Source organism: Meleagris gallopavo, chromosome 16, assembly GCF_905368555.1.
Source record: "Meleagris gallopavo chromosome 16, MGAL_WU_HG_1.1, whole genome shotgun sequence".
NCBI classification, from domain to species: Eukaryota; Metazoa; Chordata; class Aves; order Galliformes; family Phasianidae; genus Meleagris; species Meleagris gallopavo.
Genome location: NC_139419.1, coordinates 6,598,772 through 6,614,015, shown reverse-complemented (window position 1 = coordinate 6,614,015; position 15,244 = coordinate 6,598,772). Strand labels below are relative to the sequence as shown.

The 15,244-nt window shown below is 54.0% G+C and overlaps 1 protein-coding gene across 1 annotated transcript; it reads right to left on the bottom strand.

Annotated features, from left to right (window-relative positions):
- Window positions 1–9,893: 9,893 nt before the first annotated feature.
- Window positions 9,894–14,370, bottom strand: AQP8 (aquaporin 8). The gene is made up of 6 exons (XM_010719506.4): window positions 14,215–14,370; window positions 13,824–14,079; window positions 12,656–12,782; window positions 11,803–12,017; window positions 10,513–10,647; window positions 9,894–10,264 (listed from the first exon to the last, which is right to left on the bottom strand). The coding sequence occupies exons 2-6, from the start codon at window positions 14,036–14,038 to the stop codon at window positions 10,222–10,224; spliced, it is 735 nt and encodes a 244-aa protein (XP_010717808.1). The 5' UTR covers window positions 14,039–14,079; window positions 14,215–14,370; the 3' UTR covers window positions 9,894–10,221.
- Between the last annotated feature and the right edge of the window lie 874 nt (window positions 14,371–15,244).

Sequence of the window (15,244 nt, the reverse complement as noted above, 5' to 3'; positions counted from 1 at the left end):
GGCTGGAGGCGGTGCAGCTGCGGGGCCCCTGATTGAGGCCCAGGCCCATTCATGGAGCTTTGCACATAGAAATCTTCACAACAGAAATAGCTCTTTATGCATGCAAAGGAATGGAAGGAATAAGAAAAATAATAACAGGTCATTTTGATGCTTTTCCTGTGTACTCTTGCAAAGGAAACTGGTATATAATCCTAAGTGCATGCTGCACTTAGCATGTAACCACGCCAAGCTAAATTCTGCTCATTTTAACTGTGCTTTGCTATTTCTTCTTTGTTGTTCTTTTAATGCATGTACCCATTTTCCAAATACAGCCCTCATAGCTGTTGCATATGAAACCCAGCAGCAGCAGGAACCACGGAGACGTCTTTAATTTCCCTATACAAGCACTGATAATCATGTCAGTATTCACATTCAAGCTTTCCTCCTTCTGCTGAGCCGCAAAACACAAAAGCCAGGTATGGTTTCTGCTTTCAGGAGGCTGCTTTCCTTTTTCTTGTTTTCCCTTACTTTACCGTTTTCATTATTTAACACACTGAGACTCATGTTATATTAAAGGTGGGACTTCCAAAGCCATATTGATTTCCATGGGAGCTGTGTACTCAGATCCCCCACACACCAAGAACACATCGGGCTGAGCATCCACGCAGCTCCTTCATAAGAAAATTCTTGTATTTATTAACGCAAGTAAAGTCCTCAGAAGTGCAAGGAGAGGATGAGCACATGAACAGAACTGAACCAACACTCTCGCAGTAGTGCATTGCATGGAGCAGGGGCAAACACAGCAGAGTTCATTCCCATTCCCATAAACCTGCAGTTTTATGGAATCTTCCAGACAGAGCAGAGGCAGCAGCTCTGTGCTCAGTGCTCCCCAAAGGATCTTGCGTACAGGAGACAGACAAGGTGCCTGTAGCAAGGGGACACTGTGCCAGCTGCGCACAGATCAGCTCCCTCTAAGCAAATCCAATGAGACTGACAGCAGATTTTCTCATTTTCTCAGTGCGTGTTTCTTAGGATCCTGAATCCCCCACAGGAAGCAGGTGGAGGAAGAGTGGAGCCCTAATGAGATATAAAGGTGTCTCAGCAGCCCCTGCGTGCTCTGCGGATGCCGTCTCACCCTGCGTCGTGCCAGGAAACCCAGCACAGGGATGGATTCCAGTTGCTTGTGACCCTGAGGATGGCTCCTGCTGACCCCAATTCTGGGGGGATGTAAGCAGAGTTTTAAAATCTCTCACCTCAGATTGTTCATGCAGACACCTCCATACACTGTGTTCTTCCTTAGGACATCATCAGTGCCTCCCATTGCTCACAGTCACAGGGCTGCAGGGGGGTTCTACCCAGGTACCTGGGGCCATGTGCCTGCAGCAGTGCTGTGGGGTTCATGGTGCCCCCGCCAAGTATCCTGTCCTGTGACAAGGGGGTGAATGGGGGGCTTCCCAGTGCCCAGAGATCTGACAGATGCTCTGGGGTTTCCCTTTCTGCTCTCAACATTTTTGCATGTTTCACATCTTGAGGACAGAGAGCAGAGAGAGAAGTGACATTCAAGTGGGGAGAGCCCAGCCTGCACATCCACTGTGGGGAAAGCATCCTCAGCAGCTGCACAAAGCCAAGCGGCCCCAGTGGCAGGACAGGGGTATTATGTAAACCCTGGCAGGATCACCAGTAATGGGAGAGTTGTGTGGCCACAGACACTGCTCCAGTTCCAGACCCCAGCAGCATTCACCTCATATTCACATCCAGCTCTCATTGCGGCAGGGCAGGCGCAGGAATTGCTGCCTCCTTGGAACCTGCAGGAGAGGCTGTTGGGGCTGCCGAGGTGGTGCTGCCAGATTTGCTCAGAGGAGGGGGCTTCAAAGGCTTCCCCTCCACCACAGCACACTCTCTGCAGCTTGTGCCCCATTTCCAGGCTCTCCCACCAGCCCGTGTTGTTCTGATGGGACTCACAGCACCCACGAGCATACAGGGCAGGGGGATACGGAGCTGCTGGGCTGCAAACAGTGAGCTGCTTCCTAACTTGGTGTGGATGTGCAACATTCCTCCCATCACTACTCAAGGCACAGCACATTGCAGATAGATAAATGCAGTGAGGAAAGACTTCAAATCTCTGTCTTTCTTTGGGTCTCCCATTTGGGCAAGGGGCAGGAACAGCAAAGCTGCAGTGGGAGTGCTCCAGACCTCCATGCATGGGAAGTGCCATTCCCGCTGGGACCCTGTGGTTCAGAGCATCACAACCACAGTTGGGCGGTTTAAATATTTCATATTCCTCTCTGCTGGGTTTTCAGGAAGAACAAATTAATTCTGTTTCATGTACCCAAAAGTGGCTCACATCAAACCGCCTTCTTGCACCGTTGCTTAAACAAAGTTAGTGGTAAAATCCTTTGGGTTTTGCTGCCTGTTTCCAAATCCATTTGATCAATAACTGGCTTTCATATCCTCTGACTATAAGAGGGGAAGCAGGCATGCTCCTTGCCATTGATTCAAGCTTCGGGGATTTTCCACCGCCTTGGGTGAGCACACAAGTGAGCCTCTGTGGCAGTGGGAGCACTCCTGCTTCCCAGTGTGCCAAGGGGAACGGGGCAGACCCGCAGCCCCAGCACACTGCTGCCTTTGGAGCTGCTCACTGCCGCTGCCCCACAACACGAGCTTCTCCCCAGCCCGCCTCCTGGCTCCCTGAGCATGGTTCATCGCATTGCTCAGAAGAATTGTCTGATCGTGTGTTATTCTCCCAGCCCTGCCAGGAGCCCAATTTAAATAACAATGAGGCTCGGTTACAGGCGGCAGGTCTGATCCCAGTGCACGCTGACTTCTTCATTAAGCTTTGCCTCGCGAGGGCTTTCCCTGCAGCCGAGCCATTAAGTGCGAGCATCGCTCCCAGCCGCTATGCCGGTGGAACCCTTCAGACTTCCCTGAGCCAGCAGAGCCCGCAGTGTCACGGTGCCGTGCTGCAGGGTTTGGTGCCAGCCTGGGGGAAAGCCTTAAACCCTGATGGAAACCCTGAGACGTTCCTATCGTGGCCTTGGCCCATCCCCTATTTTCCACCAGAAATTACTGCAGCAGAAAGGTGAGGGCATAGAGGAGAGCAGGACCAGGCACACCCTGTTCTGCTGTCCCCTGTCCTGTGCTGGAGAGTGATCTCTGATCCGGGGCCGTGATGGCACAGCTGAATGCACAGAGCTTCCAATGCAGCAACGTGCAGAACTGGCACTGGGCTGCTGACCCCACAGCTCAGGTGCCACCAACACCATTTACACCCACTGTTGGTGGGAGCTGGGCAGGAACGCTTTGCTCTCCACTGTGGGACCTGATAGCAATCCCCAGGCCATGAACGTGAAGTCAAACAAAAGCTGTGGAGGAAAAGCAATAAAAAATTTGTGAAAACAGAACAACCTACCTGTTGGTGAATTTCCAGAAATATTTGAAATGTTTCACCAATAAACAAACAAATAAATAAATCAAAAAACAAACAAACAAACAACCCCAAACCACACAGAAAGAACTGCTACTTTCCTAATCTAAAAATCAAAAGAATTTTTGAATGGAAAACATTTGCACGTGGCTTTTACTGCTCTCAAACTAAATGACTCTGACTGGATTTGGACAGGAGCACAGTGTTTATCCGGCTGCTCTCAGGTCCCATTTGTCCCAGGCAGCACTCTGGGCATGCACTGAGCACACCAAGCTCCTGACTTTGGTTTCTGCCCCACTCTGTTTGTGGCTACCATCAACCACGCATTCATTGCACCCAGACTATGTGACAATGACTCCCAGCCCCACAGCTCCTGGTGACAGCCCAGAGCTGCCCACCTTCTCCCACTGCCCTTTATCTCCCCAACCCCTCCCGTAGCTCCATGTGCTCCCACACTCCGGGCCCCAAGCACAGCCCAGGAGATCCCTTCCCTGGCAGGGAAGGGCCATCCTGTCATGATTTCCCCTGATCTATTTGAGGTGGAATCTCCTCCTCTGAATGCTGAACTGTCAGCGGGTATCTGAACATAATTAAATCCTGCTGCTTCTTCAGATGTCCTTGGAAGTCGTATGCCTGACCTATTTCTGATGCATCTCTGTAGCTGTCCTCCAAACCTCCCCAGCCACGCAGCAAACGAGCCCTGCTTTTGCCAGGGCACTGCTACTGTTTGACGTTCTCTGTGGTTTAATGACCAAACAGTAAAAGCTATTGACACAGGCTGTGATTAATACACCCGGTGGGAAAAGCAAAAGGCAGCTCTGTGTGGTGGGCAGGAATGATGGCCAGGCAAGGCTGCACAGAGCTGGTCCCCGCCTGCCTGCCTCTGCCTTGGTTGGTATCAACATACATCCCTGCACCCCTTCATCTCATACATCCCTGTACTCCATGCATCCCTACACCTTGCACATCTCTGCAACTGCCAGCCTCTGCACCAGATGGATGGGAGACACAGAGGGGTGCAGGGCAGGGTCCCATGACAGTGCTTCTCCCCTCTGTGTGCCCATGTAGGAGCAGGGGCTCTGCGCTCGTTACATAAATGGGCTTTTGCTGTGCTCATCAATGTCATGAAGCCCCACCCCGATTACTGATATCACTGTTCCCATGGCAACAGAAGCACTGCAAAAAAAGAAAGAATGGAGACGAAGAAAGGCACAGGGAGGGGGAAGGGAAGGGGCAGCCTGGAGAGGGGCTGCAGTGCCCATAGGGCCCATACCAACCTAGGATAGTCTCTGTGGGTTGGGGTGGACTGGTGGGATGCTCATGGGTGTGGGGACCACCACAGCAGTGCCCCCATGGGGACCTAAGCACTATCCCACTTCCTTTAGTCCCAATGGGGCTAACGAATGGCTTTATCCATCTCAAATACTCAGAAACCCAGTATCATCTATTCCATCCCCTCTCTGCCTGTCTTTAGCTACATTCTGAGACAGTTTATCCATATCCAGGATAGCTGAAGAAGTTTTTTTTTTTTTTTTTCCTCAAGTCTGTGTCCCCAAATCCTCACGTGATCCCAGGACCTGGGAATAACATCATGAGACAGACAGCAAAGCAGCCAGAGCTGGGTCCGTTCAGCCATTAATTCCCGGGATAACTGCAGGACAGATAGACAGACAAAAGCAGCCAGCAGAACCCCACCAGAGCGAAAGAGGGTTTTGCAGCTCAGCGTCCCCTACCCAGCCTTCCCACATCCTCTCTTTGAAGAGCCTCAGTGGGGCTGGGAGCCCAGAATGGGTACTGCTGTCTGTGCCCCGCTCCATTGCCATCCGCCCAGGGCTGTCCTGTGCCGTCATTCATGCCGTGGTTGTACAGAGGAGGAGGAAGCCACGCCGGAACCAAGGTGCCAATTACTCTTTCATTAACAGCCGATGTATTTCTCTATCAGCCCTCTGCTTCTCTGTACAATGTTGATCATTTTGATGGAGCATTTGTTTTAATTTCCCAAATGAGGAAGCAATCTTGTAAATATTGTGCGGTAATTAAAATGGCTATTTATTGTGCAGCATTCTGCCTGCTGCCAGCACACACTCTGATTAGCATTCCCCTCCAACCGAGCCTCTGCTCCCACCCGTCCTCAGCTTCAGGGAGCCCCGGACCCAGAGACCTCCAGGCAAGCACTACCGTGTCCATCCATCTGTCCATCCATCCATCCGCCTGTCCATCTGGCTGTGATGGCTGCTTGCTGCTGAGACACAGCCAGAAGTTTCATGCCCTCCAAAATCCAACCCGGCAGCAGCAAACAGCAACAGCAACCCTTGTTTCTGCAAACCCATTCCTCAAGTCGAAGGTTGACAGTGGGATCATCCGCTACAGGGACAAATTAGGAATGTGGTCTGGAAGAGAGGGATGCAGTGATTTCTGTCATCCCATGCCACCCGCCCTATGGGCACCACTGCCATGGCCTGGGATGGGGGGCATGGTCACACAGACAGCTCTGCAGCCCAAACCTATGGCTACACAAAGCCTAGGGAATTGCCAAATTTTCTCCGAGATGGTTCAAAATCCTCCTCATGGGTCTCCATGGTGACCAAGCTGGCTCTGTATGCTGGGGGGCAGTAGCTGTGCCCCAGGGAGCTCTGGAGACCAGGGATGGGCTGGGGGTACTGGGGCCTTGGGACCCCCAGTATTGGGGTCATGCATGTGCAGGCTGAGGAGTTATGTGCCAAGAAAAAAAAAAAGTATTACTTGAAAATAAAACTCTATCTGAACCCTTTCTAAAAACCCTGCAAAATGAAAATCCTCCCTGCTCGAGCAATGCTGGGTAGAGAAACACCTTGGGGCCAGGGAGTGAAGCTGGAGGCACCATGCAGGCAGGAAGAGGGGCTCAGGGGGAGTAGGGCCCACAGTGCTGCACTCATATGCGGAGGAGACCCCGGCCCCCGTTCCCCCAGGAGGCTGCTACCGGCTGCTCCCCAGGGAGCCCGAGTGGGCTGCGATGACAGAAAGTGAAAAGAAATTGAAGATCAATAGAATGAGAAGAAAAAGCAGAAGTGGGGGTGGGAAGCAGAGCGGTAGCCACCCCCAGCCCTCTTCCTTCCATCTAGGACCTCTCGTGCCCTCACACGGGGTCCCAGGGCAGAGATCCCAGAGATCAGCTGGGGATGTCACTGCTGCTCCAAGCAGATACCCCTCAGCACCCTCCTAGCACCCCACACCCAGCTGTGGGCCCCTGCAGAGCTCTGTGCACAATGCTGAAGCTAGTTAGGTTTCTTTGCATATACGCTAATCAGCGGGGAGCCTGCTCTGGCATTTGTGCCCTGGTCCCTGGTTGCAGACCAATAGAACAGCACAGGAGCACATTCCCCAGCCTCAGGCACCAAATGGGCACAGCAACAAAGGGCACCAGCCCCCCTTGCCCTGCTCGGACCCACGGTGAGAGCTCCCCAGATGCACACTGCAGACTCCCACTCCCTTTCCCATTGCCTCTCTCCCCATCTCCTACATACAGATGCCAGCTCACGCACGGTGCCAGCCCCACATGTCATCACCCAGCTCCACCATCCCGTGTCCCTGTGCTGGTGCCCACGCAGCCACCACCATCCTCACCCTCAGCATGGCCTGGCCGGACAGCCAGCATCCATGGCTGCTCCCCAGCTCCCAGGAGCTGAGTGCTTTCAGGGATGTGCCAGCTGAGTGCCAGCAGCCACAGCTCCTGGCAGCACTCTACCTACTGCAGCAGTGCAGGACACAGAGGTGAGCACAGTCCAGCTGCTCCTACAGCCTCATTCAGCAGCACAGGACATTCTTCTGCAGAAATCCGCACATCCTGGACAGGACAGGAGGGTGCACACTCCGGTACTGTAGCACTCCTCTGCTGTGGGGCTGCTCATTAAAGCCCTCCACCCTCCTTAGCAGATGCAGCTGTGTTGGCTGCAAGGAGGGAAGCCCTGTCCCAGGTGGACATAACAACCAAACCAACCCGGTTGGTCCTGACTCAAGGACAAAGGATAGCTGCCCTGACCCCACTGCTAGCTTCCATCCCTGCTGCACAGCCTCACTGCCATCTGTTGCTTTGCAGCATGGGCATTAGCACTGGGGTCCTCTGCTCTGCTGCCCGGCTCCCCCAGTTCACCATCCCCGTCCCTGCAGCTGTGATGGTGCTGAGAGGTCTGAGAGGCAAGGAGGCACTGAGCCACATTAGCTGGCTCATTAATTCACACATCTGCGTGGAGCAGCTCAACCCTGCAGTGCGGTGCCAAATCCCAGCAGCTGTGCTCTGTGCAGCCACCAGCCACCAAAAAAGTGTCATCAGCACAGGCAGAAAGCATGGCTGCCAGCAGCCACTGGGAAACTATTTGGTCCAAAAATACAGAGTGCTTACACCCTGCCGCAGGACAGAGCAGCTCCTAGTGCTAGGATTTCAGAGGGGAAAAGGCCAATGCAAAAAATGAAAAGTTGCGCTTGACAGGAGAGCTGCAGTGCTGGGGAGCAGTGTGGGGACAGCCTGGGACACCCTCCTGATGGGCACCAGGAGCTTCGCAGCCAGCATGCAGGGCTCTGGCTGTGCTGCAGATCCATGCACCGTTAAACGCAGTGCAGGCCCATGGCCAGGCCTGATGTGGAATTAATTGAATGGGAATGAGATGTATTTTATGTCCTTAAAGCACATTAAGTGCTTGGAAGTTAATTGGTATTTAATTAGCATAAATTAAGCTCTTTAATAATACTCGGGGAAAAACAACATGTATTACAGATGCTTTATTAAAAGTCACCCTGACAAATCAAAAATGAGTGCGCCGATCACATCAGCAGCAAAAAGGGGAAGGACATGAGGACGTGCACAGGTGCACTATGGAGCAGGGGTGCAGCACGGAGCAGGGGTGCAGCACAGCTCCCGCGCAGCAGCAGCTGCAGCTATAACTGTGCTTCCTGCGGATGCCACGGCCCGTGTTTCCTCCCGAAAGAGGAAGATGATCACCCGCTCCCCCCCACCGGCGGCCGCAGCCGCGCTCCGTCTGAGCCCTGCCCCGGGCAGCGCAGAGGTGTCCCGTGCCCACGGTGTCCCCCAGCCGCAGCACCGCAGCCCGGGGAGTCCTCCCGGTTGGAAGCAGCGCCTTCGCTCCCTGTTTGCTCCGGCATTTTTTACAGCGTTGCCATGACGACCGTCGCGGTGACATCTCCGCGCTGTTTGTCTCGTAGCGGGTTGCACCGCTTTCCTTCCCGAGCGAGCAGCCGCCTCGCCCCGCTCACCTGGGCCGGGGCCGTTCCTGTGGGGCCTTTCCTCCCTCCTGCCTCACTCTTTTCGCAATAAAAAGCCCGGCTCTGTGTACAAGCGTGTGCGCATCGGTGGGTCATTTCCTGGGCTGAACATAGCGAGTGAGCTAAAAATAGTGAGATGCACTGGAAAGGACTGCCAGACCCACGGTGACGGTGGGGAGCTGGGAGGGGCTCCTTCCCTGTGCCAGGTGCTGCGGAGCCATTTCTGCCCAACCCCGTTGGTTTTCTTCCTCTGGTGCTGTGTCCCACCCCACCCCATGGAGTTTCCCCCACAGTCCCCACAGAAATGCTCCTGTCTGTCCCCATTCCAAGTGTGGCACTGCATCCCCAGGACAACCCCTTCCCCTGGGCACCTCATAGCAGTGCTTGTAGGGGCTGGAACAGCAAAAGACATTGATTGGAACCTCAGCCACTTCTGCTAACCTCCCCCCCAGACAATGCTGCCCTCCTCAGATGTTCTCAGAAACATCCAGCCGTGTCTAAAAGTTTGCAAAATTCAGAACAACCAAAAGCTCTCCTGGGAGGGACTGCAGGACGGCCGTGTGCTGGTGTCATTGCTGTGCAGAGCCTGCCAAGATGCAGGGGTCACTGCCAGCACCCTCACTCTAAGGGGCCAGTGTGATTTAGGGATGGGGATAGATCTCCAATGTGTAGGTGTTGCTACTGGCTGCTCTCCCCATGCCAGCTGCTCAGAAATCATGTCTTTCTGCCAGCAGCCAGTGTGGGCTTCCCTCCCATTCCCATTTCCCTTTTTGTTCAGCATGCCGAGAAGTCCCCAAAAACTGGATCCGAGCTCCTAGCATGCAGCAGCAGGGGCAGTTCTGATGGCACAGACTACAGAATAATGCAGACACTGCAGAAGCTGCAGCCAGTGTCTGGCCGTGTGCACCACAGCCACACACAGCACAGCTACACACAGCACAGCCACACGCAGTGAGCACAGCCACATGCAGCACAGGCACATGGAGTGCAGCACAGCCATACACAGTACAGCCACATGCAGCGCAGTCAAGTTCCCTGCACAGCAAAGAGTCCCAGGTGCATGCAGGGGAAAACTGAATGCTGCACAGTCTATGGGGGGACAGCAGAGATTCAGGAAGGAGGACAACATACTGCATGAGTGGGCAGAGGGTATTGGTGCCCCCAGCATGTTTGGAGCTGGGAAGCTCCCAGCATGTGCACACTCCTTAAATAATAGTCATAAACAATATAGGAATCAATTGGTGCCAGCACTGGGGGGCACGTGTTGCTTTACTCAGCTTTGTGCCAATCATTTGGGGGTAACAGTGGCTGCTGTGCTCAGCAACCAGTGGTTCTCACAGCCCCCAGGGGAGCAGAGGGGCCCAGGAGCAGCCCAGCAGCAGCTGTACAGAGCTGCTGGCCACAGCCACATGCTGCACTGTGGCATGGAGCCGTGCAGTCCCACAGATGCCAGGCACAGCCCTGCAGGACAGACGTGGTGCATGGCTGGGACACGGCAGTGCCATCCCAGCGTGTCTCAGCAGTGTGCTCAGCAGGAGGTGCCAGGGTTGTGTTGTGCAGCCTCACTTCAGGAACAGGCGGATTGCCCGACCACCGATCACGAACCTTGCAGGAGGGAAAAGAAATTCAGGGTCAGCATCTGCACTGTTGCGGTGTGCATAGGAACACAGAGTGTGGTAGCTCAGCACCAGACACATGGGGAGATGCAGATGAAGCCAGCAGATTCGCCAGGCTTGGAAGCAGCACGAGGCTTTGCTGCCTCCTTCTTAGAGAGAAGAGGAAGAAGCAGAGGGGCTCTGCTGCAGGATGGGATGGGGAGCAAGAGAGGGCAGCCTCGCTGCAGCACCACGTACCTAATCAGTATGCTGGAGATCAGGCAGCCGATCAGAGGCCCGACCCAGTACACCCAGTGGTAGAGCCAGTAGTTGGCTATCACAGCTGGCCCAAAGGCTCGAGCAGGGTTCATGCAGGGTCCGGATATGGTACCCCTGAAAAAGGAACAAACGACATGAGCTGCTCCCTAGAGTGTGGAGCAGCTCCCACATCCTGCGTCCATTTGCAGGTATGCCCAGTGTGGTGTGAAAGCTGCTGAGCCCATTTTGGGGCTCGCCCGGTGCCCAGCTTTTAACCAGAGAATGCTCTGTGCTGTGCGCAGGTAGCGGAGCAGTGCAGGAGAGACAACAGCATTCACAGCTTAAAAAAACATGCCACATATAAATATTTGCACATGAAGTTTGAGCGATGTTTAAATAAGAGCTCTGAATCCCGCTAGAGGGGGCACTGCCTTAACCAAACAGCCCATTAACATTCAGAGTTGTGTGTGCTGGTTATCTGGGCGCAGTGCCATAGGACGCGGGCTGCTCGCCCTTAGAGCCAGCCCCACAGCTGAGCCTGGCAGCGATTCCAGCAGCTGTGAGGATACTCGTAGAGAAGCTGCCCTTGTTTGCTCAGGGCTTCCTACTGTCAATACTGCCGGGGTGGCTGCTCACTTTTATCAGCCCATAGCAGGTAATTGCAGAGGCTGGTGCGGCATGAGGTGTCCACGTGCTGAACTCAAGCCTCTGGCCTCCCTGACACTTTTCTGGGTTGTGCCCAGCAATTCCTATCTACCAGTGCCAGCAGACCAAGTGTCTGATCTGCCAGCATCCATGGACATGCTCAGAACCCATCAGTTGCCCTGCCCAGAAGGCTCTGAGTAGGGCTGCAAGGGGGCATATCCCATCCTATCACATCTCATCCCATGCTACCGCAAACCATCCCATCCCGTCCCGTCCCGTCCCATCCCATCCCATCCCATCCCATCCCATCCCATCCTATCCCGTCCCGTCCCATCCCGTCCCATCCCAAAACCTACCAACTCAAACCATCCCATCCCAATCTACCCAAAACTGTCCCATCCCATCCCATCCTGTTCCTCTCCTCTCCCCTCTCTGGTGCAGGATGCAGCAGCTCTAGTGCCAGTTGGGGTGGCAGTGGGATGCCCTGGTGCTGGGACCTGGCAGCCCCAGACTCTGCCCACCACAAGCTGCAGGGAACTGTGAGTGGGAGTGGGAGTCCCATCCCTGCAGCTGTGGGTCCCATCCTGGCTGCTGCAGACACTGGAGTGGAACTACTAGGGCTGCACAGAGGGAACTTGAGCTTACCCCGCCATGATGTTGATGACGACTGTCAGGGCGATGCAGACAGGTGCTAGATGGCTCTTGGTTTCCACATTGACTGCAGTCATGCAGACCACAAGCAACAGGAAAGTGGTCAGGATGATCTCATTGCCCAGCGCTGGGCCGATCTGCTCATTTGTCTTGATGATGCCAAAGGCCCCTCCGAATTTGGTGTCGAAGTTTGCACTGTTTGCCGCGGCCTGGGGGGGACACTTGGTTGGTGCTACCCCTCTCCATATTGTTGGCATTACAAACATATGTGCTCACTGTCAGGGTAGCGTGGGCGGGCAGAGTGCTCGGCTAAAGAGGAGCTAATCTCAGCACTTTCCTCCTGCAAGCCAGCCCTAAGTGCCTGGCAAATATAAACTCATTAGCAAAGGCTCATAGCATCTCCAGAGATAATGAGCTGGCTGTGCTCTGTCGGACACACACAAAGCATGGGGCTGTGCCGGGCTCAGAGCCCAGGGATGGGCCACACCAAATTCAATTAATGGTGCAGAATAGTGTGGCAGGGGAACGCCGTGCACCTAAGCAGCTGTATCTGCAGATGTGCTATGCTCTGTCTTGGGCAGCACCCCTACACCTGCACCCAGCCCAGCTTGGAAGCAGGACTATGGGAGCAGAAAGCAGGCACAGCACGCCCTGTGCTCTCATAGCACATTGTGGTGCAGGATTGTATGAACATCAGAGCTCTTAATTACACAGATAACCGGTGCTATAGTGCCCCTTGCCCACTGCAACACACACCTGTGGCTGTGCGTCAGCACAGGGCAGTGTCAGCTCTGGCAGAGTGGGAGCACAGTCCTTGAACTCCAGAGCCCCCCTCAGGCGTGTGTACCTTTGTCAGGGCAGCCCCTAAGATCCCTCCACAGAGCTGGGCAACAATGTACGGGATGAGCATGATGTGTTCCATCCCGCCGATCAGCCATATGGCCAGGGACACGACTGGGTTGGTATGAGCTCCGCTGTAAAGGAAAAGAAGAGTCAGTGTGGGGCACAGCAATGCACAGCACAGCACAGCATGGCTCAGCATGGTATGGCTGCAGGTTTCCCTTGCTTTGAAGCTGCCAGGACACTCCACTCCATGCAGGACACATCTCACAAGAAGGCAGAGGGCAGGGCAAGGGTTGTGCACTATGTAAAGGACATGACAGCACTCTTTCCACTGGGCAGTGCTATGCCCCAACTCCAATGCAGCAGCAGGCACTCGTCTGGCAACGGGACTCAGAACGTTAATCTCAAAGACCACATGCCAAACAAGATCAGATACCTCTTAATTAAGACAGATTATCATGGGACACGCATTAATTAACAAGTTTCATAACCAATCAGCCCTAATAATAATCGCTGGTGAAGCCGTTGAGTCAGAGCGTATAGGAGCCCACAGTTATGTCTTACTCTTCAGCTGTAATTAAAATCCGAAGTCGAGATGTCTCAGACAGGCCCAGGCAGGAGATTGCTGTCAGCCCCTGGGCAGGGGCAGCCCCAGGACCCATCCTGACCTGCATCTCCTGTAGGGAGATGGGGATAGGAGGAAGTGAAGCCCCACAGGGACCCGTTCAGCTTTTCCATCCAGAAAGAAGCCGTGTTTGGGAGTCAAATAGCACCTATTTCAGTGAGCAGCTTTGTCTAAATGTTGCTTCAGAGGAATTGAAACCATTTGTAAATGGAATCCAAGCATTTCCCAGTGCACAAGGGAATTGAGCACACAGGTTAAAATGTGTCATCCTGACATTGCTTCAGAAGGAAATGCTACAGATTTCCCAAGTGATGCTTTTGCTTCAGCTTTGGCCTTTTTTTTTTCTTCTCCTTATATTAAAAAGAACTAAAATCAGAATGCTGCAACCAAAGCCAGAACGCTGAACCTCCCCCAGGCCCAGAACCTCGCTCACAACCACTAACCAAGAGGCATGGTGCACGTGGGGGATGCTCCCTGGGAAGAAGGGACCCCAGGGCTGTGTGATAGGAGAGCCACGAGCACATCCTGGGGGTCACCAGCCCCTTACCTGATGTTCTCCAGGCTGACAACAATGGGCACGATGGACAACCCGTGGACCAGCGCCGGCTGCACCAGCCCGGTGCCAACTGCGTCCTCCACAACCGACATGCAGCCGATGAAGACGAAGGCCGCACTGCCCAGCAGCTCAGCCAAGCAGGGCAGCACGTAGCGCTCGTACCAGTTCCGCTTGGCCGGCGGGTGCTTGGGGTCCACCATCTCCATCTTTTCTTTGGAGGAAGGCTGCCCGCACAGCACGAGGGGGGCTGGAAGAAAGCAACGTCCTGTTAAACTGAAAGCCCAAATCCCAGCCCCATGTGCACCAAGCACAGCCTACATCCCAGCAAGCAGCCCGGCAGCCCAGCACAGAGAGGCACTGATGCTGTCCCAGGGACACTCACCCTGAGAGAGTTCGATGTTGGTGCTGCCCGACGCCAGCACGGCCACAGAAGGTAGTGGGTGCTGGGGAGCACCGCACGGTCCCAACTGCTACCAAGCTCCCCCTGCCCTGTATATGGAGAGGCTGTGACTGGGAGGCTCTAGAAGATGGATTGCATTTGCATTGCTAAAAAAAAAACAAACAACAGAGCAAAAGGGGCAATAAAAGAAGATAGGCCAGCCCCCAGGAATATAAAACCTCTTTATCACCATCATTCCTTGGTTCAAGGTTTTGCTTTTTTTTTCCCTTCTCCTGGTGGTTTTTTTTTTTTTTTTTTAGTTATCGTTGTTGGTTTAGGTTTTGCTACCGTGGCAGAGGACGTGACCCCTCCCACAGTGAATGCTGCATGTACCTGGGATGCCAGCTGCTGCTGTTGGGAGGGAGCACATGTGAGGATCCCCTGACACTGCGTGCACTGGGGCATGCACTGTTCCAATAGTGCCCTGAGAAATGCAGAGAAGGGCCCCTCTCTGCCCACAGAGAATCCAAATCATGCACTCCCAGCCAGGACTGAACTCTCTTTAAGAAAGGAGAGCCCAAGCCCGGGGTTAAGGCAGAGGTTTGGGTATCAGTGCTGTGCCCTCATGGCACAGTGCAATTTAGTGCCCTGGAATGTGCACAGATGGGAAGTGCTGGGGCTGAAGCACTCAGGGCAGCAGCTGGGTGCACTTGGGAAGGGGTAGTTGCGGGCACCTGGGTGTAGACCAAAAATCTCCCACTGTCATTACCTACATATCCAGTGAACAAATAGCATTTACTTTGTGTTGCTGCATTAACACCGGTGGGCATTAGGATCTTAAGGAGGACATCAGAGAGCATCAGTACAGAGAGACCTCACTGGCAGCAGTGTGCCTGGATCCACCTGCAACTCTAAGAGCTGATGTTGAGCCAGTGCTTACAAGTGCTCCAAAGCCTGCCTACCACACAGGGGATTGCTGGACACACAGCATAGTCCAAACCCAGGAGAGGGTATGGGGATTCCACCAGCTGCA